Source organism: Nanorana parkeri, unplaced genomic scaffold (genome assembly GCF_000935625.1).
Source record: "Nanorana parkeri isolate BGI_ZX_2015 unplaced genomic scaffold, ASM93562v1 scaffold1127, whole genome shotgun sequence".
Classification (NCBI taxonomy): domain Eukaryota; kingdom Metazoa; phylum Chordata; class Amphibia; order Anura; family Dicroglossidae; genus Nanorana; species Nanorana parkeri.
This window is the reverse complement of record NW_017307395.1, coordinates 488,965-514,478: the sequence shown is the minus strand read 5'-3', so window position 1 is coordinate 514,478 and position 25,514 is coordinate 488,965. Positions and strand designations below refer to the sequence as shown.

Here is a 25,514-nt window from a genome sequence, read left to right as displayed (position 1 = left end):
AATATTAAATGCTTTTGGCCAAAAAGCACTCAGGAGCCGATATCTCTTGCAGATGATTATTGGCTGTTCAGTTGCCAAATTTCCAAATGGCTCTTTTCGACAGATGTCAATTGATAAACCATCCCTTGGATCTGGAAATGGCCAACATTTGATCCGTATGTCCAATTGTAACTCTCCAGCATCTGCGAAACCCTAAAACAATGGTTTCAAGTGGGCTGACCCTTTAATAACCTGCATTTTGCTGCTGGTACTGTTCATTTTGAATGGTCCCCCAAGGCCCTGTTACATTAGTGGCCAATGCACCCGTACTGCGGCCCATCCCAATGCACATTGTGGTACCCCGCTTCTACAAGGAGATGCAGAAGACATTTTAGACTTGCCCGTGCATAAGCTCAGCCATCATAAATGTGTCTACTCCACATAACGGGAAGTGCGCCTCCCAGTTCAATGTCCGTTCTTACATTTTTGTACTGTATTTGTCCCGGGTCGCCATAGGGGTAAACGGTGGTCAGGTTCTGGCTGCGGGGGGTCTTCCTGTGCAGTGAGCAGGACGTGTTAGGTCTCGGTGACTCTGTGTACTGGAATTCAGGGTCTGTTACCTGTTGGGGGTCACTGAAAGCAAGAGAGACACAACATTAAAGTGTGCAGACATGACGCCTAGGCCGAGCCTAAGGGCCCGTTGTTTGATTTTGTTTTGCATTGCCATACAAGTCTATGTGAAAGGAAAACCAGCTTGAAGCAGGTCAAATAGAAGTCAGAAGCAGGTCAACTGCACCTGTCAATAAATTCTGAATTATCTCAGAAGTGTATCTGGTGGCAAAATGATGCCATCAACAGAAGCCCAAAGTCTGTCGATCCGTATTCTCACACATATGTTCTACACATCAGAACTTTTCCATGATAACACATTTTCATCTTCTACATCTGATAAGGAGCAGCAAACTCATGTAACAATCTTAAGATGTATGAAACCAGAATATTCATACTGGTGGACGATGGAAGACTGGCTTTGCAATGAATGTGGTGGGTAACAAGCAGTGGTAATCTATCTCTGGAATAAAGATAGGAGGCGGTTTTCAATAAACAAGGCAAAGAGTAAATGGCATTGGAGTCCGAATGTACACTGTGTGTGGAGGTCAGACCAGTGCAGGGTGGATGGGTGATAGCACTTCAAGGGTCAGCCAACCCAAGATAGGTGGAGACTAGCGAGTTGAGTAGACACCTGGCCTCCAGCAGTGAGAATTCCAGGTTCTGCCCACCTTTGTTTGTCCCAGAAACTCCTGTTACATTCTCTATAATATAAAATTAATACAAATCTAACAGGTATAGTGGGAGACGCTTCATAATGGGCACAGCAGGTGTACAGACCCAGGAACTCAGCACAGGGATGGTGGGAACCCCTCGTAATGGGCACAGCGGGTGTACAGACCCAGGAACTCAGCACAGGGATGGTGGGAGCCCCTCAGGATGGGCACAGCAGGTGTGCAAACACAGAAGCCCGGTTTAGGTATGGTGGGAACCCCTCATAATGGACACATCAGGTGTACAGACCAAGGAACCCAGTGCAAGCATGGTGGGAACTCCTCATAATGGGCAGAGCAGGTGTAAAGACCCAGGGATACTGGAAACCCTTCATAATGGTGTGCAGACCCAGAAACCCAGTGCAAGGATGGTGGGAACCCCTAGACCCAGGAACTCAGCACAGGGATGCCCCTCATAGTGGGCACAGAAGGTGTAGACCCAGGAACTCAGGGCAGAGATCTTAGCAATAGATCCCCAAGAGATAGAGGATTCTCTTAAGTGGCTTAATGCTCCAGCATACCAAACACTAATATACTAGTGTAAAGTGGACTGACCCTTGAAGCATTTTGTTGCTTGTACTCTTCATAGAATGTAGCTGTGATGACCCTATATTATGTATTCATGCCTCATGTGCAGTGCCTGAGTTCATTCTGGGTGAAGGGAACATCATTAGCAGGTCTGATCTTTCACAAACAGAGCCCTCTGTGTGTAGTCAATGACAACACTGAGGGTTCTGTACACCCATGCACGGTAATATATCAGAGCCGGGGGGGAAATGCAGAAAGCTGGTAGGCCAAGGTAATACACTGCAAGGCTGAACATACGGTGATAGAGTGCGTCCACATCCTAAACACTTTCTTGGATCTTGTTGCAGTCAACTGTGAAGGAGGGAGGGGAGCAATGTACGGTTTGTAAACCTGCAGTGCTAAGTTAATGATTTGCTTTTCAAGTGTATGAGCTAAGCCATTCAGGAAATTCCATTATGTCTGCCCTGTTTTACTAAACTGCACCCTATGGAGCAAACACCAAAAATGTAAGGACCAAGGGATGGCATTTGAATGGCACCCCAACACACCTCCCGGCCACCATGCATTGCAGCGCCGTGAGTGGTACCGTAATATCGTGCATTGTGGTGTGGTGAACAAAAGTGCATGCATTCACGGCACCACAATGCATGGTATTGTGGTACCCTCCATTGCGCTGCAATGCACAGTGGCCGGGAGGTGTGTTGGGATGCCATTCAAATGCTATCCCTTGGTCCTTAAATTTTTGTTTTTTGCTCCTTATGGAGTTGCTTAGTAAAACAGGACAGACATGGTGGATTTAGCAGAATGGCTTAGTGGTGGCAGTCGCATCAAAGGCAACGCAATGCACCTAGCCAGTGCCCGATTTACTCTCTCTGCTGCCTCAAGGCCAGGTTCCTCAATGCGCCCCCCTACCCGCCAAAGCCCCCCAGCCCCCATGGAGAATAGCAGACCTGCAGGCTGCAAACCAAACAAGCGGTCGGCTTCCCCGCTGTACATTTAGCTCTGCTTGCCCATAGCAGGGCTAAATTTTGAAAACAACTACCCGCCCGGCGCCTAGAACTGCATGTCCCGGGCATCGGGAGTTAGGAATTCCACATCCCTGCTTCCCCTCTACTCCCTGCTGCCCCGAAGCCGAGGTTGGCCCTGCGGGAAATCCGGTCCTGCACCTAGCACATGGTAACACATGCTCGGTGCACTAGGCAACGGTGTGCGTTAATCACACGGTATCATGTGCTTAACACAACGCTATAGTGTGAATGGGGCCCTTATCCCTATGTAAGCTCCTAGTCACAACATGAAGCTTGCACAGGGCAAAAGACCCTCTTCCTGCTCCCATATGACAACGCTGGGTGCCTAAGTGGCCAATCACCAGTGTTGTCACGTGGGTGGAAAGGGAGTGAGTCACATGCTCTCCATATGCAGAAGTATTGGGTATTTATTTCCACTCCTGGAAGTCCGATGGAGCAGCAGAGGGCCAAACGGAAAGTACTGTATATGTGTGGTGATGGTGGAAGTAAAGTGGACCTGTTGTTTTGACCTGCATGGGTTCTCTTTATAATGAAAGATTATGAAAAAGGAAGGCACACAAATCCATCTCTCACCCGCTGCTTTTATCCTTGCCGAATTGAGCGCTGTGCGGACGGTCACGCGGGTTTAGAGGCACTGTACGGACCGTGACAAGGTGCCTGAAAAATAAAACAAAACAATTTGCAGAGGCAAATATCATCCATAGGAAACCTCAGGGTGATGTCAGGGCAGAAAAAGGGAAAAACATGAGGTGAAAACACCGCAGCAGACCCCACGGGACAGCGCGGGAAGGCAGCTTAGCAGTAAAGTGTTTGTTTACTCACGGGCCCGTGGCCATGGTAACCGGGCGATCACAAGAAATGCATTTGACTCTCTCGAACAGTTTCCTGCGGATAAGCAAATAAAGCGGCTCTTAGTTTCAATGAGATGCGAAGAGGACCTGTCACGTGCTGCGTAGCCCTCGGCTCGGTCAGCTGAGCCCGTATCCCTGACGATGGGGCTCGCTAGGGATTAGCGTCTCTGCGGGGGAGGCCAGCGCTAACTCTTTTGTTTTTTGGCGTTGTCCTTTTACAGCATTAAATGATAAGCCTGAACAAGTCTGGGCCGCGTCTGATAGATATGTGGAGACTGGGACAAGTATGCAGAAAGTGGGAGAAATGTTGGAGCTCCTTCTCTGCGCTAGCATTTAGAAGGAGGTCAGCTGACCCCCCATGTCTCCCTCATGATCCCTCTTTTTCGGTTTTTAACTGATTGGAAAGCTTCTTATTGTGCTTTTGTCTACATTGGGATTGCTTTCCTTCACTTCCTGTCCCAGTGACACTAGGATTAGGGCTCGGGTTCTGACTGAACCCAAACTCATCCACACCTGGAAGGAAGCCATCAGTGCACACCCAATCAGCTGCGCCCCATTCTGCAGCTGCATGTAAACAAAGGGGTGGGATGCTGGTGACATCATTGGCCTTATATGGCCACATGGCTATGTTTGGTCAGTGACACTGACCTGTCAATGATGTCACCAGCATCCCACCCTTTTGTTTATGTGCAGCTTAAAGGCGGGGAATGCCAGGGAGGCAGCTGATTGGACATGCACTGACTGCTACCTTCTGGATTCGGAGGAGCTTGGGTTTGGTGAAAACCCGAGCTCATCCATAACTAGGATAAAAACTAAGAGGGTGCTGGTGCCACCAAGACAGGCAGACAGATGTTCTAAAAAGCAAAAAAACACAAACAGCGCTCCCGGATGGAGACCCTAACAATTGGATAACTAACTAACCTGCAGTCCCTGGTAAACAGGAGGAGAACCTGTAACTATAACAACAAAAGAGCACAAAAGGGCGCAAGAGGCCTTTGCCTTGCGCCCTTTTGTGCTCTTTTGTTCAGACAGATGTTCTAAACCTTCTTAATTCTGCTGAATTAAAGCTGAACTCTAGGGAAAATGCAGAGCAGCATGGTAGGGAGATGCTCTTGCCGGCATCCCGCCCAGCTCCTGGCAATCAGTGATGTCACTGGTTGCCAGGAGCTGAGCAGGATGTTCTGGTTGGTGCCCCCTGGTTAGTGTGCACCACCAGCACACTCTCTTCCCCCCCCCTCCTCAGGTGGTGAAAAGCCTAGGGACGTCCCTGGTAAGTATGGTCTTCTTTCTCAAGCTGGCCCATACACAGCTCGACTTTCAGCCAATTCCTGCAAATCAGGCAACATTTGAGCCATGGATGGCCCTGGTGGCCCCACCCGGCTCGACTAACTTCAATTGAAAAATCAAAGGAGCCAAGCGGAAGACTGCCAACCAAAAAGTGAGTCAAAATGGCCCCCGGGTTCACAGCTTTCCACATTGTCCTACAATAAGTGACTTCCTGATGGTCCATGGTCCTCCTATGTTCACTCACTTCCTAGATCCAGCCGCCCCATCCGGGTCAAAGGCTTGACTGGAGCTAAGATGCTTCTTGAGGAGCCTCCACAACTCCTCTAGGTCTTTCTGTATGGAATCCAAATCTGACTGGCTCAGCTGAAAGCAGAAACATTTCAGAGTTATGAAGAGACAACTATGGACCTGGACCTGGTGGCCCAGAATTTTCTTAGAGACGTTCTTGATGTCCATAACCAGCCAAATTCAGAAGACTCAGTGATGACATGACTGGGTGTAACATAAGGTATGCAATGAAAATGGAATGTTAAGGAGAGGGGAAGCAGCAGATTAAACTGACATGAAGTCTATGTGTGTTCCCTGAGCCGTGACGTGTGATCCAATCATGGGACTTGCAGACCTGCGTCTCATCTCTCCCGGGTGGAAGTATAACACTTGACTCGCCTCTTGGTGATTCATATTGCTCAGTTCTATGGTGGAGTCAAAACAAAGAGCAAAATAAACAGATCTCAAGACTATCAGGAAATGAACATGGTACAGTGACCTTTTGTTCCCGTTTCACCTCCTCCATTGTGTTAAAGTGTGACACAAACAAACTGCAAGGAAAACCCCAAATGATCATAAGAAAATGCTCCAAAACTAGAGGGATTCCATGTACATATCTTACATTTGTTTTAAATTTTTGTTTGTGAATATAATCAGCCTAAAGATAATATAAACCCAATCACTTTCTTCTGATAGAAACTTTAATATGGTAATGTCAATGAAAAATTCCACCCCCAACTCAACACTCCCTGTCTTGCATCCCAGGCTTTGCTGCCCCTCCTGCAGGCCCGGGACCGGCATCACGAGTGTTGGCGGGTAAAGGGAGATAGACCGGTGGTAGATGGAGATAGACCGGTGGTAGATGGAGATAGACCGGTGGTAGAGGGAGATATACGTAAGTTCACTGATCTCCTCCCGGCTGAATGAAACTGGAAGCGACGCTGGTTTCATTACCTCCGGCTCCTCTGCTGTCATTCCCTGGCTACAGAAGGCGGGCAAGAAGCCAATCAAGTAAGATCAGTGTTTAATCAGCTTCAATGGGCTACAAAGGTGATAATTAGGGGTCTAATAGACCCCTAATGTTTCCTTAAAGAGCACCTGTCATCACTAAAGTGCTATCACAAAAGGGGCTTGTGAGCCCCCCTATGTGATGGCAATAAGGTTAAGGAGAACTATGAGATGAGTGATTTTCAAGTTAAAAAAAAAAAAGTTTAAAAACAAACTTAAATAAAAGAAATGTAAAAACACCCAACATTTTTTAAAGTCCTCCGTCCTTGCATACACGCACATGCTAACACAAACACGACTCGAGTGCACCTACGTACGAAAACGTCGATTGTGCCGCACATGTTAGGTATCGCTGTGTGTAACAGAGCTAGAGCAATAATTCCGGGGCCAATAGTTGTGGTTGACTCTAAACTGATCACCTGTATAGACTTTTAAAGCGTCACCCATGGACAACTTGGGGTACCGTATTTTCTTGCCATTTCATGGGCGCACGCAAATGTGGTAATATATTGTGTTTTTGTACACTAAAATTAACTTGTGTTTTTTTTTACTGAAATTTTGAATTTGAAGAGTTGCACCAATATCATGCAACATACAAATTTACAACTGCCACCATTTTATTCAGTCTTTCTGCTTTCTGAAAATATACAATTCTCTGTTTACGTAATTTTCAGGCCTTAAAGGAGAACTATGAGGTGAGTGAAAATCACTCAGCCTCAAAGTTCGAGCCAACGTGTGACAATTAAACTGTCACACGTCGGCTCTATAGATCGGGAAGTGAGCAAACACATAGCGTCGCTCGCTCACTTCTCGATCATGTCCCTTCAGAGAGTGGTGACTGTCAGTCATAGCTCCCCGCATGGATCCCTCCCCTGCCCGATACTCCAACTTTGACTGGAGGAACGGACGGGGGAGGGGGCGGGCACAGCTGGCTCTGCCTCCAGATAGGCAGAGCCAGCTGTCAATCACGCAGCTGGGTGGATCTCGACAACATTGTCAGGATCCATCCCGGCTGCGGAGGTCTCAGTATAGCGCGAGCTGTAGCTCTCGAGATACTGAGCTTTGGGTCACGGGAGGAGGAGGGAAAAACACTTACCCCATACGTCTCTTTTTTTTTAAACAGCTCTGGGAGTGAAATTGTTGTTGTTTTTTTCCTGAAACCCCCAGGGCTGAAAAATCCTGCTTAGTTTTCCCCTTCTATGCAATGTCTATGAAGGGGTTGGGGAGTAATATTTGCCATAAATAAACCCCTTGTGTACTTTGCTACCTAGATTTGCACAGGGTCTGTCCTAACAAAGGGGTAAAGATCTCAAGGCTTGGGAGGTACATTATATTTACTTAAAAACTGTCCCTTAGTTGTCCCATATCTCAGCATTGCCATTTATTCCAGGCAATAGACGCTACCAACAGTGTTCAGTTTTTATTATTTTAGGTTTGCTGTGTGAATGGGAACATGGAAACACATAATTAACATATAGAGGGGGGTTTCCCAAATTTGACTGCAAAGATGAAAATACCCTTTAAATTCCAACCTATCTTAAAGGGTATTTCCTGATCAACTGTATGGAAACAAGATAAGAAATAATTGTGGTTTACAAAGTCAACAAAACTGCACTGCCATACAGTAACCTATGACCTGGAAAAATGGGCTTCATAGTGTACCTGTCCCATCTCAGAATCTGGAGTAACCATGAAGCATTTTAAATATACCAGTTGATTATATCTCTATGATGTGCTATGTGCCTATGTTGGGTGTCCATGCCATATGTGACAGATGTGTTACCTTGGCCTCCAGCCCGGCAAGCAGTTTCTGCAGCATATTCTGCCACTCGGACTCCTGTATGGCCAGTTTCTTAATCAGATCCTCCAGTACGGCATTGACCTCACTAATAGCGGCCTCCAGTTCATCGTGGCCCACTTTGGCTTCCAGTGCCCGCTTTTCAGCTTTCTGTCAAGATAATATCAGTAAATGAATTCCTTTGAGCTCATGACTACTCACATCCAGGTCTTTAGATGTATACACATAGTTACGTATAGGTATAGATAGGTAGAAATAAGACACAAGTTCATCGAGTACACAACTTCAAATCTTCTCCAGGATGTCCAGGATATGGGTTGAACTTGATGGACTTGGTATTTTTTTCAACCTAACTATGTCTATATATTATAATCAGCACGGTCTTCACTAGAGCTGCATCAATGTAAATGCTTATCAAGGTCTACACTAGATCTATACATACTTTATCAACTTATCTGGGAAATCTAGAGATCCGTATCTCCACTTTAGTGGAAATTCAACTTCTGTATGGACTTCTCTAGAGCTGCATCACTCATCCACAGGGCTGGGCCAAGGGGTAGGGAAAAGAGACAGCCACCTAGGGTGCTTTAGCAGGAGATGGGCAGGACCTCTAACTTCTACTGCTGAAGTGGTTCACAGTCTATGGTAGGGGAGCCAGGGGCGTATCTGCCGCGAGGCAAACAAGGCGTTTACCTTGGGCGGCACTTTCCAGGGGTGCGGCAAAAATGCAGCCCCCAAAACAGTCAGGCAAGCCGTGCTGCACAGAATTCAGCAGCCTCGGCAGCCTAATCTAGCGGGACAAGGAGTCGGAGGTGGAGGCGAGGAGAGGAGCAGAGGAGGAGCGGCAGTAGGGGGCGGGTCCAGATCCCCATAAGGGGGCGGGTCCGGATCCCCGACGGGCGACGGAGAACGCCTGTCCCGAAGCACAAGTCGGGCACGGAGGAGGCTGGGACCTGGAAGTGCCAGACGGGCGGTGGAGGAGGCTGGGTGGTCCGGTAGTGAAAGTCTCAGATGGGCTCTGCAGGATATGAGGTGGGGTCTACGGTGGGCTCTGCAGGTACTCTGGGGGGCTCTGCAGGGTCTGTAATGGGCTCTGCAGGGTCTATAGTGGGCTCTGCGGGATCTATGGTGGGCTCCGTTTGTGCACTGTATCCAGTGACTGACAGGTTACGCAAAAAGTCAAAAACAGGAAGGGGTGGGGCGCCTGAGTTTCGTCTTGCCCAGGGCAGCCCCAAACCAGAACACCTCTTGCCTGAACTAATATGTAATTGCTCCAGAGGTGGCATACAAGATCCAGCTACTAAACAGTAGTTTTTGGAAAGGGGAGCTCTTCAGTCTAACTAATAAAGAAAAACAACAGCAATTGTCTGGGAAAATCCATCCTGGCTGATAGAGTCTTCCCTTGTAGGCTCAACCATCTGGCATTGGGGAAGGCCTACAGACATATGCACATTCCCCAATACAAAATGAACAGCAAGATCGGGTGAAAGTTCCACGATATCTCTAAACACCTTTATCCGGGGCACATCCTCTGTCACATATACTTTATGTTTGCACTTGTCCAGGTCTTCTCTAGAGCTGCGCCTTTTATCTACATTGACCTGGAATGTCTCCACCGATGCACCTCCTGCCTATATGAACGTTAAACGTTCATGTAGGCAAGAGGTGCATCGGTGGAGACATCCCAGGTCAGTGTAGATAAAACGTATCGTCTTCACAACAGCTACATCACCTGGTGACTTCTCTAGAGTTGCGCCTCTTTCTCTACACTCATCAAGTTCTTCTCCAGAGATGTACTTCCGCTCAACATTTACACAGCTGTTCAGGTTTGCCGCTATGGCTGTACATAATCACCTTCCTGGTCCATCTCAGTTGCTTCTCTGCATCCCAATCCATACCTTACTTTTGCAGTACCTCAAGCTATCCTGAATGACATACATCCAACATTCCTGTGCAACATAAATGGCTGACAGAGGCTGGAAAAAATCAGCAGCACAGAGATACAGAAAAGGATGAAAACAGGGAAAAGAAGTGAATGTGAAGGTTCTCATTCATAAAGGTCACATGGTATATGTGTAAACAATAAATCAAGGCAACTGGACCTGCTTTATTTTTCTTAAAGACGTCACGCTGGTCATCCAACCAGCTTTCTCAATTCTGAATGTACAAGTCATTCTGAATTGAGAAAGCTGGTTGGATGACCAGCAAGACGTCTTCAAGTAAAATACAGCAAGTCCAGTTGCCTTGATTTATTTTTTACAGATAGGGAAAAGAAGTATTTTATTTTAAAAAATCTGGCAATTGTTTAGAATACACAGAGCTCTAGTGAACTAAATGTCATCTAGTTGGGGTTTAGATCGTCTTTGATCCCAACCTGCTTCCAGCATTGTACACCCACCAGATTAAGTTCCAACATGAACTCCTCTTTGTTCAGCTTCTTCTTCTCCAGCTCATCTAGCTGACTCTGAAATGTCTGCAAAGAGAAGAGGTTGAAGAACACCGTCACTGTGAGTTTTCTCACCACTTTTCACCTCTATTTATAGCCCTCGTCACACAAAGAATTTACAGAAAGTGCACATAGAAGAAACACTTACAGAGTGTAACTAAAGCTGAACTCCAGGCACAAAAACTCAATAAACACACAAATACCTTTGCAAGTCCAGTTATTACATTATAAAAGAAGCAGTGACATCATCACTGTGCTGTACATAGTCTGTGCATAGAGCAGAGCTGTGGGAGGGGCCCATCAGACTCCACCCACTACAGGCTGCCTGCAGAAAACTACAGGAGGAGGCAGAGACAAGACCAGTCACTCTGCACAAGGAAAGAGAGCAGCAGTGACTGGTCTTTATTACAGGAAAGAGCGGAGACAAGATCAGTCACCCTGCACAAGGAGAGAGAGCAGTAATGACTGGTCTTTATTACAGGAAGGGGAAGAGACAAGACCAGTCACCTGCACAAGAAAAGAGCAGCAGTGACCGGTCTTTATTACAGGAAGGGGAGGAGACAAGACCAGTCACACAGCACAAGGAGGGAGAGCAGCAGTGACCGGTCTTTATTACAGGAAGAGGCTGAGACAAGACCAGTCAAATTGCACAAGGAGAGAGAGCAGCAGTGACTGGTCTTTATTACAGGAAGCTCCAAGTTTCACACTGGATTAATGGAAGAAATGTATAAAGTTCACCACATGACTCTTGTATGAGGACAAATTTGCTTACCCCAGAGTTCAACTTCAACATTTAGAAAATGTTCTCAAACCTGTATGGTGAATTTTTTCTCAACCCAGCCAAGAAGTCGCCCAGCTATGCCATAAACACAAGAATGTCACTCAATACAGCCAAAGGCCAGAATGTGCAATGCTCTTTGGCCAGGCATCGATGTGTATTACTGTTTCTTAGGACACGCAGCACACACAGATGCCACAACCGCTGTCTATAGACGTATTGCGGCCCGGAAGTGGTTAATTATTTCTTCAATTCCATGTATAATCCTAAGCAAGCCTGATGAGAGTGGGGCAGAAAGGGCCACAGTTAAAGAGCCTGGCTTACGAGGGGGCCCCGTGTCTTCCAATCAGTGCTCTAGTCTTTAAGGTACAGTAAGTGGTTCCAGATTATGGAGAGCCAGCCAGTTCCCATCCTACCAAAATGACATCCAGAGCTCACCACTGCCAACACAAAGGAAATGTTTGCAACTTTAGCCTCTGATCGCCATTTTGGCAGAGTCTTGGCAGACTCAGTACTAAAGCAAGGCCAGCATGAACTGGGCGGGCAGGGGCAGTTTGTTACCAGCATAGTAGGGATTGGTTGGCAGCTGCTATACTTGTGTGGCATGGAAAGCTAAGGGATCATACATTAGCCACCAGTGACGCTGTAAAGGATGAATCAAGAACACTTTGGCTACTGGGGAGATTCTCTAGCTAACAGAGAATGCAATATATCTGCCATCCTCTGGAACTCTTTACCCCAACCTGTCCGTCTATTTCCCACTCTGACTACCTTTAGGCGATCGCTAAAGACTCATCTCTTCAGGGAAGCCTATCCCACCTCAACCTAACCACTGAACCTTCACATTCTCACATAATTCATCCCCACACAGCGACCTCCTCATGTATCACTTGCACCCCCATTTTTCTATTGTAAGCCCTCAGGGGCAGGGCACTCCCTACCATCTTGTCTTGTATTGTTTTGTGATTGAAATGTCTTCCTTATATTGTAAAGTGCTGTGCAAACTGTTGGTGCTATATAAATCCTGTATAATAATAATAATAATATCAAAATAGTATGCCCCAGGTGCCTTGCAACACCCTAAAAGAGATGGATAAAGCCCAAAAAGCCCACACAACGAATATAAATGAACTGGGAAAGTAGCTTAGATGGAGGGAGCAGGTGGATTGTCTACCCCAGTGCCCTGCCCTGGCTCTGGACATCCCCGAATTTAACAGAATATATTTAGTGATCCCCTAATAGAACATTCTCTTGCCGCCTTGTGGTGTATCTCCTCACCGCAGTCTCTGATAGATCCGTCGATAGTTTATCGGTCTTTGTTTCCAGTTTTTGGAGGGCCAGGTTCAGCTCATGGAGGCCGTTCAGGAGGGCTTTCATATCCAACTTGTCCTGCAGGGGAAAAGGAACATGGAAGCACTCAATGGAAAGGCATAGTCATGCAGTATATACCTGTATACTAATTAAAGGAACCCATTTCCTTTACCTACCAATTTAATGTCTCCTGAAATGGTAACCTTTAAGGCATGCCAACTATCAAGGTTGCTAGTCTGCTTATTTCAGCTCTCAACCAAACTTTCAAGTCCTCAAATGGCTGGTGTCATAGCTGATCACATGGGCAGTACCATGGCAACTGCAATCCAAAGAGAGGCCAAGATGGCGCCTGCCTTGGCAGTAAGCAGGGCCGGATTTCCCACAAGGCCAGCCAAGGCCCGGCCTTGGGGCAGCAGGGAGTAGAGGGGCAGCAGGGGTGTGGAATTCCTATCTCCTGATGCACAGGCGGGTAGTTGTTTTCTACATTTAGCCCTGCTTTGGGCAAACAGAGCTAAACGTACAGCAGCTTGTTTTGTACGAGTGATCTCGGCGACATTGTATGTAGCCTGCAGGCCTGCCATTCTCCATGGGGTAAGGAAGGGGGGGGGGGGGGGGTGCGGGTAGGGAGCGCATTGAGGAACCTGGCCTTGGGGCAGCAGAGAGAGTAAATCCAGCCCTTGCTGTAATTGAAAGGAGGTTGTAGTTCCCCTTTAAGATGGGAATCCATTAATAACACTCATTATAATTGGCTGAGATTCAAGTGACTGCAGAAACTGTTTGATGAATCTTCTGCACAGGCAGGGGGGTCTAATTGTAAATACGGGTGTAGAGACATTTTGGAATCACCAAAAGATGCCACGAGGTTGGTATTACCCCTGCAACCTCCTTACTTATTCTTTATCCACCTGAATGCATTGGGTGGAGTTCCCATCTGGACCCTGTACAGTAAATCTTATAGCCGATGATCAGCTGGTAACAAACCTTTTTGTTTTCATTGAAGAGTTTCTCCAGATCCTGTCTCAGGCTACTTAGCTGCTGCAGCAAATCGTCAGGAACCGCCTTCTTACCTGAAATAGACAAGGTCGTTGGAAATACACTTCCACTTTAAGAGCTCGGGATTCTGTCAATGCCAAACTGAATCGGCAGCATGGAGTTTGGAAAGCCAAGGTGATGATGCCCAATAACGAATCCTTTTTTATATTTCAGTCTATTTAGGAAGCTGAAGAGGCAATTCAGGTTAGACTAGAAGTTAAAGTGTGTCTAAACTCAAAAACAAAAATTTAATATGTTGCAGCTGATGAGTCCTTAGATGTTGCGGCTGCATTCATATTCTTTTTTCAGGCTTGTTTTCCCATTATTTGTTACTTGGTGATTCTGCCAACAATGCTTCCTGCCCTAGGGTGATCACTATCTATAGAGGAGCAACATTGTCACCCTAAGACAGGACTTCATAACACTTCCCTCACTCCTCATCTACATAACATTGGGGGAGCTGTTCTGTAGTTCACAATGAGAGCTGGGAACAATGGTGATTGATAACAGTCAGCACGGGCAGAAAGCAAAAGAAGGTATCAGCTCACACAATTTCTGGCAGGATCAACTATTGTCTTTTCTTTTTAGTATTTTCTAGATCCACATGATATCCTAATGAAAATAGAACAATGTGTGTTTATTTTTTATTTTCTATGCACTGTAGATGGCCGTGTAGGTGGCATTACATATGATCATTCAATATTTAGGCTCTGCTTAGCGTGTGTCTACCAGCCAAGGTCTGTCTGAGTGAGAACAATAGACTCCCTGCGGTCTCTCATGACATGAAACCCCCCACAGTGTTCCTGGTAGTCAGAGGCCATGTGATCTATGCCTAGGCTGCTGGTCTTCTGAGGGAATTCAAAAGCAGATTTCATTTTTTTTTGCACTCATAAGTCAATGTACTGTAGATACCATCTGCACACCAAACAGCGCAATGACCAATTGGTAATAGAGAAGGTGCTGGTAGATAGGTCTATCATAGATAGGTCACCAGTAAAAGCACCAGTAGAAGGTACTTCAATAGGTCACCAGTAGGAGGTGCTCATAGATAGGTCACTCATGGATAGGTCACCAGCAGAAGGAGCTCATACATAGGTCACCAGTAGAAGCACCAGTAGAAGGTGCTCATAGATAGGTCAATCATAGATATGTCACCAGTAGAAGGTGCTCGTAGATAGGTCTCATATAGATAGGTCACCAGTAGAAGCACCAGAAAAAGATGCTTGTAGATAGGTGAATCATCGATAGGTCACCAGTAGAAGGTACTCATAGATAGGTCACTCATAGATAGGTCACCAGCAGAAGGTGCTCATAGATAAATCGCTCATAGATAAATTACCAGTAGAAGGCGCTTGTAGATAGGTCATGAATAGATAAGTCACCAGTAGAAGGTGCTCCTAGATAGGTCACTCATAGATAGGTCACCAGTAGAAGGTGCCCGTAGATAGGTCAATTATAGATAGGTCACCAGTAGAAGGTGCTCGTAGATAGGTTACTTATAGATAGGTCACCACTAGAAGGTGCTCCTAGATAGGTCACTCATAGATAGGCCACCAGTAGAAGGTGCTGGTAGATAGGTCACTTATAGATAGGTCACCAGTAGAAGGTGCTCGTAGATAGGTCACTCATAGATAGGCCACCAGTAGAAGGTGCTGGCAGATAGGTCACTTATAGATAGGTCACCAGTAGAAGGTGCTGGTAGATAGGTCTATTATAGATAGGTCACCATTAGAAGGTGCTCCTAGAAAGGTCTATTATAGATAGGTCATCAGTGGAAGCACCAGTAGAAAGTGCTCGTAGAGAGGTCACCAGTAGAAGGTGCTGGTAGATAGGTTACTTATAGATAGATCACTAGTAGAAGGTACTTGTAGATAGGTCACTTACAGATAGGTCACCAGCAGAAGGTACTTGTAGATAGGTCACTTAAAGATAGGTCACCAGCAGAAGGTGCTTGTAGATAGGTTACTTATAGATAGGTCACCAGTAGCAGGTGCTTGTAGATAGGGGGCTTATAGATAGGGCACCAGTAGCAGGTGCTTGTAGATAGGGGGCTTATAGATAGGGCACCAGTAGAAGGTGCTTGTAGATAGGTCTCAGAAGGTGCTTGTAGATAGGTTACTTATAGATAGGTCACCAGTAGCAGGTGCTTGTAGATAGGGGGCTTATAGATAGGTCACCAGTAGCAGGTGCTTGTAGATAGGGGTCTTATAGATAGGGCACCAGTAGCAGGTGCTTGTAGATAGGGGGCTTATAGATAGGGCACCAGTAGAAGGTGCTTGTAGATAGGTCACTTATAGATAAGTCACCAGTAGAAGGTGCTTGTAGATAGGTCACTTATAGATAAGTCACCAGTAGAAGGTGCTTGTAGATAGGGGACTTATAGATAGGTCACCAGTAGAAGGTACTTGTAGATAGGGGGCTTATACCCTGTTTCCCCTAAAATAAGACCTACCCCGAAAATAAGACCTAGTACTATTTTTGGGAATTGCTAAAATATAAGACCTACCCCGAAAATAAGACCTATTTGTGACCATTCCCAGGGCCGATGGTGGCATAAGGGGGAACTTGAAGAGCCGTGGGAGAGAATCAGCGGTGCCAATGAAGCCAGGGCTAGAGGAAGCGAGGCGGCAGCGGAGGGAGCAGAGCCGCATAAGCCTTTTTCTATAGCGCTGGCTCCTGTCACTGGCAGAGTGATACCAAATGCACTCCGCCTGTGAGGGATCGATAGTGAAAGTGCGTTTCGCTCATTCTGGCCAGCGATTGGTTACCAAATTGCTCTTGGAAAGGTACGGCACCCCTGAGTGCCCTGATCACCCTATTCTTAACTTTGCCATTTTGGATTATTTAATTTGGATTTGCGTTAACTTTGGATTGTTGTTCATTAAAAAAAAAATAAAACCTACCCTGAAAATAAGACCTAGTGTGTTTTTTTGAGCCCAAAAAAATATAAGACAGTGTCTTATTTTCGGGGAAACACGGTAGATAGGGCACCAGTAGAAGGTGCTTGTAGATAGGTCACTTATAGATAAGTCACCAGTAGAAGGTGCTTGTAGATAGGTCACTCATAGATAGGTCACCAGTAGAAGGTGCTTGTAGATAGGTCACTCATAGATAGGTCACCAGTAGAAGGTGCTTGTAGATAGGTCACTCATAGATAGGTCACCAGTAGAAGGTGCTTGTAGATAGGTCACTTATAGATAGGTCGCCAGTAGAAGATGCTTGTAGATAGGTCACTTATAGATGGGTCACCAGTAGAAGGTGCTTGCTTGTAGATAGGTCACCAGTAGAAAGTGCTTGTAGATAGGTCACCAGTAGAAGGTGCTCGTAGATAGGTCACCAGCACTCAATGGTTCAATATGCAAATAAAATTGATTTTATTGCACAATGATGTCACAGATCTAAACAGAGCTTATTCTGAAATTCATAGTTTTGGACTGAACTTCATTAATTCAGATACCCCGAGCCTCATTTCAGAGTTATTTTCAGAAGATCGCTCACTTCTAATGTGAAATGTGAACTCATGTCACAGTCCTGCTTTCAAGGTTTTGTATTTGCAGACTAATCCCTCTCTGTAAATCTTCCCCGGCATTAACAAATCAATTTATCTTGCTTACTCAGGGTAGTGCCTGGCCATTGCTGTCTAGGTACCTGGGGCTGGATGGAGGATGAACATAGTAAATAGCAACACAGTCATTGCATTGACCCGGCTCGCACACACCTCTGGCTCATTAGATGACACACACGGCCGGGACAAAGTCTGTGTGTATGCGTGGAGCTCTTAGTAACCAGACTTGGCTGCCAAGAGCGTGATGTTGTCCTACTTGGCTGTAAATGGGCAGTGATCATCCAGACCCTGAGCTGTAGAAAGCCGTACACGACTACAGATGATGACAGCTTCTGAAATTGGGAGTGAATTAGGGGAAAATGACGCTTGGTTAAAAAGTCCAACTCTGGGGCTTGGGAACCCCAACTTCATCCCACTGGAGCACTCCTCGATCCGTCAAAGATAAATCATGATACATAGCTTTTACGGGTGTCTTGTGTGATATCACGGGTCCTCTTCACCATTTTCTTTCTACAGCATTGAGTGGATCATAAATGCTGCAGAGAGCAGCGCCATCTAATGACATAGAGCTACTTTCTGCACTGTGAGTGCGGGGCTGGGGGCGGAGCCTTGACACTCTAGGCTCACAGGAAGTGAGTTGAATTCTGATGGGTGTCATTCAACATCAGAGAGAAGTGGCTCTAGCCCTACTGCACTAATACAAAATAAAAAGGGTGTTGGGCTTTAAAGGGTATGTGAACCCTAACAGCGAACCTCTTTTATTTGGTCCCCGTTTGGCTACACAGAATCTGATTGGAACGTGCCTGACAACTTCCTGCGCTCTGTCTCCTGCACTGTTATCAATTACATTGTCTCCAGTTATGTTGGAGGACTACGGAACACCTCTGCTCTATGTTATGGAGAGAGGAGAAGAAAAAGGGAGCCAGTGGGCTGGCTCTTGGGAGGAGTTATGCAAATATCAAAATGTCTTGATGGGCAGGTGTCAGTCTGGAGGAGTGGGCGTTCCTAGGCAGGCTGCATTTGCGTACAGACCGCTCTAGGTAATGCCCATGTGTGATGCTGAGCCTCCATGTTTAAAAGAACTTCTATCTTGCTGCAGCTTCTAATGCACATTGTGAGAAGCTCTCAGTGTGCAGTGAAATCAGAGGAAGCCATTTCAGTCCAGGAGTCATGTCAGGTGAGGTCAAGCACAGTGTGGCACCAGGTCCTTTAGCTCCCAAGACCCTACCCCCCCCACCCTATGAGCTGTGAACTACATCTACAATACAGTTTGCAGGTCGGGTCCTTTTTGCTCCCCTCTCCTGATGAAGTGCCCATGGCAGCCGCCTCTTCTGCCTACCCCTCAGCCCGGTCCTGATCAGGCATGCTGAACTCTAGTAAACAGTGCATTAGCCGCCACTCACGCATCTCCAGGTCCAGCCGTTTCAGCTCTTCCTCGATACTCTGAACTCGATTCTGCAGTACCTCATGCCTGCTGCCGAGGGTCCCCAAACCATTCAGAACCTTCTTCACGTTCTGCTGCTTTGTGTCATTGCTGAGAGCCCAGTCTGAACTCTGTGGTGTGCAGAGACAGTCGTCAGATGAGACAGACGAGGAACATGCTGGAGATCATTGCCTGAGTGCTTCTACTAGCCCACGAAGGACATACCCTTATATAACCTTGGTTCTCAACTGGTGGGTCGTGACCCAAAAGTGGGTCGCGACCCTGTGTTCAGTGGGTAGTCGCATGCCTTCCACTTTTCTAGGTGAGAGGCTCCTCTGCCTCCCCCTAGCGCAGCACTGTCAGTTCTCTCGCCAAACAGCCATTCAAAATATGTTGCCCGGCGCCGAGTGTCAGCTTGAGGTGAGATGGGATGGGGCTATGGCTGCAAGGGAGCTCCATCCATACACGCATTGCTTACAGCTCCCACACGTGTCCTATAGAGGTGCCTGGACCAGAGTGATGTCACATTCTGGCTCCTGGAACCTCTACAGGGCACGCAAGGGAGCTGTACAAGCAATGCACATATGGAGGGAGCTCCGTCACAGCACAGCAGCCCACACTGGAGCCAGGCTGAGGATCCACTCCAGTTCTCGTAAGGTAGGGAGACTGGGTGGACCTGAAAAAAATTTAAAACATTTATTTTTTTGTGGTGTGCATCAGATTGTGTCTGTGGTTGGGTGTGTCTGTCAGTGTTTTTGAGCGTCCGTTCACACTATTACAGTGCGCTAATCACATAGTATCGTGCGATTAACGCACTGTACCACGCAATCGCACCTACCGTGCATTCTGGTGTGGGAGGTGTGTTGTGTTGCGTTGCCATTCATTTGATTGGTACCCCAAACGCACCTCCCACCCACAGCTCGTACGCCCGCAGCGGAACACGCGGTACCCTAATTCCGTGCATTGCACTGCGACTTGGGTCACGACTTAATGACCGAGGACAAATGTGGGTCCTGAGGTTACACAGGTTGAGAACCACTGTTATATAATATATGCTGTATATACCCTTATATACTGCATACTCACTTTGTCGGTCAGTGCGTCATGCAGCGATGGCCACGTCACCAGATCTCCAGCCTCGGGGTAAGTATTCAATCTCTTTTGCAGACTCTCCTGCAAGCAAAGGTAGACATGATAAAGTGGACCTGTCATAACAAAATCACCCTTTACAAGGACTGATCAGGTCACTATTACCACTTATATCACGCGACTAGAGATAAGTCTGTTCTAGCAATCGGATCATTGCATTTTGCGGTTTCAGCTCATTATCAGAGCAGAATACATAAAAGTTGGTTTAGGAGTAACTTTAGAGCCGGTGTTCTTTCAAACATTGTGACTGGGTTGGAATGTGTGACTGGTGACGTGGTCACACATTTTAACGTAATCACGCCCAGTTTTTCGGCGGTGGAATGTGTGACCGCCAATAGGTAAAGAATTCTAACGCTTTCTCAGCTGTTCCAGGGCAGATCGGCATCGCAGATGGTATGTGCAGGAGAACCGATCTGCCCTGGAACAGCTGATCGGTCCTGAAATGTCACTGCTATCCGACTTTGTGGAATGTGACATCGCACTCACAGAGTCGGATAGAAGTGACATTTTAGGACCGATCAGCTGTTCCAGGGCAGATCGGTTCTCCTGCACATACCATCTGCGATGCCGATCTGCCCTGGAACAGCTGAGAAAGCGTTGGAATTCTTCACCTTTTACCGGTCACAGATTCCAGCGCCGAAAAAGTGGGCGTGATTACGTTAAAATGTGTGAACACGTGACCGGTCACACATTCCACCGCTGAAAAACTGGGCCGGATTACGTTAAAATGTGTGACCACGTCACCGGTCACACATTCTAACGCAGTCACAAACTTTGATAGAACATCAGGGTGGGCATCTTTGGCCCTCCAGCTCTTTAATTACAAATCCCATCATGCTTCTGGGAGTCATGCCTCTAATTGTCAGTCTTGCAATGCCTCATGGGACTTGTAGTTCTAAAACAACTGCAGGGCCGGAATGGCCCACCCCTGGTTTAGAGGTTAACTTATTGCTGGCCTTAGCTCTACTGGGTTAAGTGTTAGGAAGGAAATCAGACATCGCTGTCAGGCAGGATCTGACTTCACATTTCTCTGCTGCAGTTTAGGCAATGCAACTTGGTCAAGGACCGTCCCAGCCTTTGATTGGCTGGGACACGCATGTTCTCCCCTCCTGTTGGCCAGCTCCCTGTGCACTGTGAAATGTAATAAAACCTGATTGCCTCGGAGCAGGGGAAGGCAAACTCCGGCCCTCCAGCTGTGGCAATACTACAAATCCCATGATGCCTTTGTCTTTGGGAGTCATGCCTGTGGCTGTGAGAATCTTGCAATGCCTCTTGGATTTGTAGTTCTACTGCAGCTGGAGGGCTGAAGTTTGCCTACCTCTGCCTTAGAGTATTATCCCTTCCTTTACTGTGCATGAAACTACAAAATTCTGATAAAAATTCAGACTTAGGTACTTTATAAAGACATTTTATAACGATCGCCTAACTGGGGTTAGTGAGTGTATTTTATGTGTGGTAGTGGTTGGCCTTTGAAAGTCTTACCATGCTGTCCATCAGCAGAGGCATATTTTGTGCCCGCCCCTCCAGGTCTTGTAGTCTTCTCTCCACTTCCTGAATGTTTATCTGTAAGACACAGCATCAAACTCTGGTTTCAGTAACAAAAAAACTTCGACACTGAAAAAGCACAAAATTGAAGCACAGACATTTCTAAACTAACAGAGAAGGATCTGTCGCCATCTGCTGGTTATTAAGCAGCACTACAGCTCAGGTTGTTGCAATGCACTCCTGCTCTAATAATGAAAGCTTAAATAGGCTGCTGGACATTCAGCCTGTGCCTGATCAGTATGTTAGTCTGTCTACTCATGCTCAGGATAGAGGTCTGTATGGCTTCTATTTGTCTGGTAATGCCTGGAATTACTCCTAAGTATTGTTAGAAATGAATTTGTACTTAGCTTGTCTGTGGTTATTATTATTATGATTATTATACAGGATTTGTATAGCGCCAACAGTTTGCACACTTTACAATATAAGGAAGACATTACAATCACAATACAATTCAAGACAAGATGGTAAAGAGGGCCCTGATCCTGAGAGCTTACAATCTAAATATCCTTCTCAACAGCCTGTTACCTCTGGTATTGTCAGTTTGCACTCTACCTGTCTGAAATCTCAACTGTTTAGGGTTGATCTGTCTGAGCTTCATCTGGCTATCAGCTTTGCTCTGACCATGGTTTGCACCAGCCTTGCATATGTCCTGCTTAATAGTCAGCTGTTGCCCCTGATGACACAGTGGGTCCACCAAACTCTGTGACCCAAGGCCTTGTACATGCAAACAGCACACAGGTAAGTTTCTAATACAAAGCGCCAGGGACAGATTTACTCTCTCTGCTGCCCCAACGCCTGGTTCCTCAATGCGCCCCCCTACCAGCCAAACCCCCCCCCCCATGGTGAATGGCAGGCCTGCAGGCTGCATACAAGTGATCTCGGCAACATCACCGAGATCATTTGTACAAAGCAAACGCAGGCTTCCCCGTTGTACATTCAGCTCTGCTTGCCCAAAGCTGGGCTAAATGTAGAAAACAGCTACCCGCCTGGCGCCCGGAACTGCATGTCCCAGGCATTGGAGATAGGAATTCCACACCCCTGCTGCCCCTCCACTGCCTGCTGCCCTGAGGCCAGGTCTTGGTTGGCCTTGTGGGAAATCCGGCCCTGTAAAGCGCCAGTGAGTCAGTCACAACTGGGCTAAGTTAGCCCAAGTTTCTGGAGAACTGTCACATTGCTTACAGCTTCCAGTAAGTGTCTTCCCAAGCTTCACTGGGGGAAGGAAACTTTTGGAGCTGGAGGAAGAAAGACAACTTTTGGATGGCTATTACAGGCTTTACATGTTCCATTAGTCAACCTGAGAAATCAGGCCCAGTGACTGTATTGTTATTGAGAACTTACCTTAATTACCAGGTCATTGAGGGAGGCCAGTTTTTCTTGGATCAAGCTGTTGGCTTCCTGGAGGCTATTGAAGGTGCTGAGAAGTTCCTGGAAGGCACTCATGGACTAGCGAGAAGAAAGCATCACAAGTTCAAAATCATTAGATTATTAACAGTTCCGTATGAATTTATAAAAAAAAAACCTTTTAAACCACTTACATATCCATTTAAAAGTCATTATAACCTGGCTTTAACTACAATCTGTCCTAAAATAAAACAAATACACCCCACTTAAGTAAAAATGGGTCCCCAGAGCTCTAGCCATGATATGGCAGACTTACCCCACTCAGTGCTCTCCTCTAGTGATGTGACATATGCACTCTTGCTTGTCGCTCCATCGCCGCCACTGATCTTCTTCCAGGTCTAGAGTCTTCAGCCTCCTGATTGGTCAGCCATGGATGAGATAAATCCCACACATGTTTACAGGAGTTACTGCATCCTGGCACCCATAATATGCTGAGACTGTACACCAAGATGAGCATGTAAGGGTTAGGGAACGATTTATAAATCATCCGCCGACACTGGCCAGATGAAGTTCACACAACATTCTCACCACTAGATGAAGCCGAAAAACAGAGGAATTTCCTATGCTCCTTGGCTCCTTCTAGTGGTAAGAATGCTGAGTGAATGGCATTCAGCCAGCATATGTTTTAGGGGATGGTTTAGCAGGCAAGGAAGAAGCATTTATGGCAAAAAAAAAGTCTCCTTTGCAATAAAAAGCTCCCCCTTCCTTTACATTACTACTGGCCAGTTAGGTTGCCCACCATAGTGATGGCCCAATGGGAATGTTTTAGAACAGGGGAAGGGTTAGTGGCAAGCTCCAACACTACTTGCAATATTGAGAGGTTTTCTGGCTGTGATTCTGCCCAAGCACTGCATATTGGGCGGAAGGGGAGAAGGTCACCAATATTTCAGAAGAACCATGTATTTCCGAGGGCTCTGGCAGGATTGGAGGAGTGGGGGAAAATGGGGAAGGTGTGTATTAGTGGTTGGGGGGGGGGCAATGTTCAGAAGTACCTGTCACTTTACCTTAATTGAGCAAAGGAACAGGTTCTCTTTAAAATTTGCCATGCTAGCTAATTCTTTCCAACCATTTTTAGTTTTTGGTTACAGTAGACTTCAAATATATCTTTCTGTGCAGCCAAGCTTGGACACATCTGACCTTAGTCACTCCCTGTTCGTTGACCTCCGTCTGCTTCTTGAGCTGCATGAGTTGCCACATCTCCTCCACGGGCTTGTTCTGCGACTGGCTGCCTTGGAGAAGGCTGGCAAAGCTCGGAAGAGAGTCTAGCTGGAGAACCCTGGCTTCCATCTTGGACACTTTATCCTGCAGCTGGTGGAAGAGAGTGGACGGTCTACCGGTGTCCTCCACTTGCACTGACCGCGGCTGTATGAACTCCCTCTCTTCTGGGGACAGATTTCTTTGTACGTCATTGAGCTGTAGATGCTCCAGGAGGCCATGAAGCAGAGAGTAGAGGGCATTGAAGTTGACGGCCCCGAGTTCAGGAGAACCTATGGACAGTTTTAAAAGCTCCTTGAGAGAAACAGACATTGTAAAGGATGGATGGGAGACCTGGAAAAAAATATAGAGGAAATAAAAAATGGTCAGACCTTTTCACAGCCAGAAACAGATATAAAATTAGGGAGGACCTGTCATTTATGAAATAGCAGGTCCCTTGATCAGTTTGAGGCAGGTTACTAATATGACTTGGTTAGCCATAAATGTCTGCTTTTGGAGCTCCTATAAAACAGCTGCCTTAGAGTCCTGCCAATAAGACGCTGTTTGGCCTCTCCACTCTTCCCCCTCCTGACAACCTCTCTCTCAGTCACATAGAGGCCTATGTATAGAGGAGAGCAGATACTGCATGGCCTGCTGTGGCCTACATTTAATGTCCCATTAATAAAATGCAGACCCTGGCGTACACCCTGCAGTGTCCCATAACGTTGCAGAGAGAACTCTATGATTGGGAAGTTTCACCCTTTAATTGTCCTGGTGACCACAGAGAGTGGTAGAAAATCCAAAAGTGTACAGTTGTCACATTAAAGTAATAATGGAGTAGTAATAGTAGGATGAAGTAGTAATGGAGCAGTAATAGAGGAGAAATGTTCCAATGGGGGGCACCTGTTCAGGTAGCAACTGTCTAAGCTGGCATCACACTTTGCTGTATCCTGCAGATTCACCAACAACTACTATATGTTGCATGAGTGTCTATCTTACTAGACAGAAGAACCTGAATGGCTTGTTAGGAAGGTGTTCTTACAACATAGTTGTTGGTAGATCTAAAGAAGACTATACATGGCAAGATTGTAAGTTGTACCGTGGATGGCTAGCTTGAGGGGGCCTGAGTAGCTAAACTGTGAGTTTCTGTCTGATGTGGAATTACTGAATTACTGGTCCCAAAATACAATGACGCAGGGTTCTATTTCATGAAATCAATACTTGAATCAAAAATTTAAATTCCCCCCCCCCAGCCATAAATAAAAAAAAGGAAAAACAGAGATTCGGAGAAAAGTTAAAAAAAGATAAATACACCATATACCTTCTGCCAATGGCACCTAGGAGCAGGTGTCATCATGGGCCTTCTGGCGGGATCCAAGGGAATGCTTTGTAATCTCACAAGAAGAAATTCTAGCACCCTCACCAGTTTTGGGATCCTCAGCATTTCCAGGATTCACCCCAGCCATAGTAAAAAAATAAACATACCCTCACCTAGGTACCATGGGCATAGATGGGGGTACAGGCCACCTTTGCATTATGGTATTGCATTCATTCTGAATGGCACCCCAACACATCTCTGTAACGCACCTCATTACTGTACAT

The 25,514-nt window shown here is 46.5% G+C and overlaps 1 protein-coding gene across 1 annotated transcript; it reads right to left on the bottom strand.

The window, feature by feature from the left end:
• Nucleotides 1-392: 392 nt before the first annotated feature.
• CUNH16orf96 (chromosome unknown C16orf96 homolog) lies at nucleotides 393-25,514 on the bottom strand. Its single transcript, XM_018568007.1, has 14 exons — nucleotides 25,500-25,514; nucleotides 23,856-24,266; nucleotides 22,656-22,760; nucleotides 21,255-21,335; nucleotides 19,710-19,796; nucleotides 18,604-18,754; nucleotides 13,585-13,670; nucleotides 12,571-12,681; nucleotides 10,467-10,541; nucleotides 8,054-8,218; nucleotides 5,240-5,358; nucleotides 3,680-3,742; nucleotides 3,431-3,514; nucleotides 393-612 (listed from the first exon to the last, which is right to left on the bottom strand). Exons 1-14 carry the CDS (start codon nucleotides 25,512-25,514, stop codon nucleotides 393-395), a joined length of 1,773 nt encoding a protein of 590 aa, XP_018423509.1.

What these genes read in the sequence shown, in the direction of transcription:
- CUNH16orf96 (XM_018568007.1), bottom strand. An exon ending in TCAATGACCTGGTAATTAAG is followed by an intron (nt 21,336 to 22,655) that starts GTAAGTTCTCAA and finishes TGTGTCTTACAG; the next exon opens with ATAAACATTCAGGAAGTGGA. An exon ending in TCTTCAATGAAAACAAAAAG is followed by an intron (nt 12,682 to 13,584) that starts GTTTGTTACCAG and finishes TTTCCCCTGCAG; the next exon opens with GACAAGTTGGATATGAAAGC.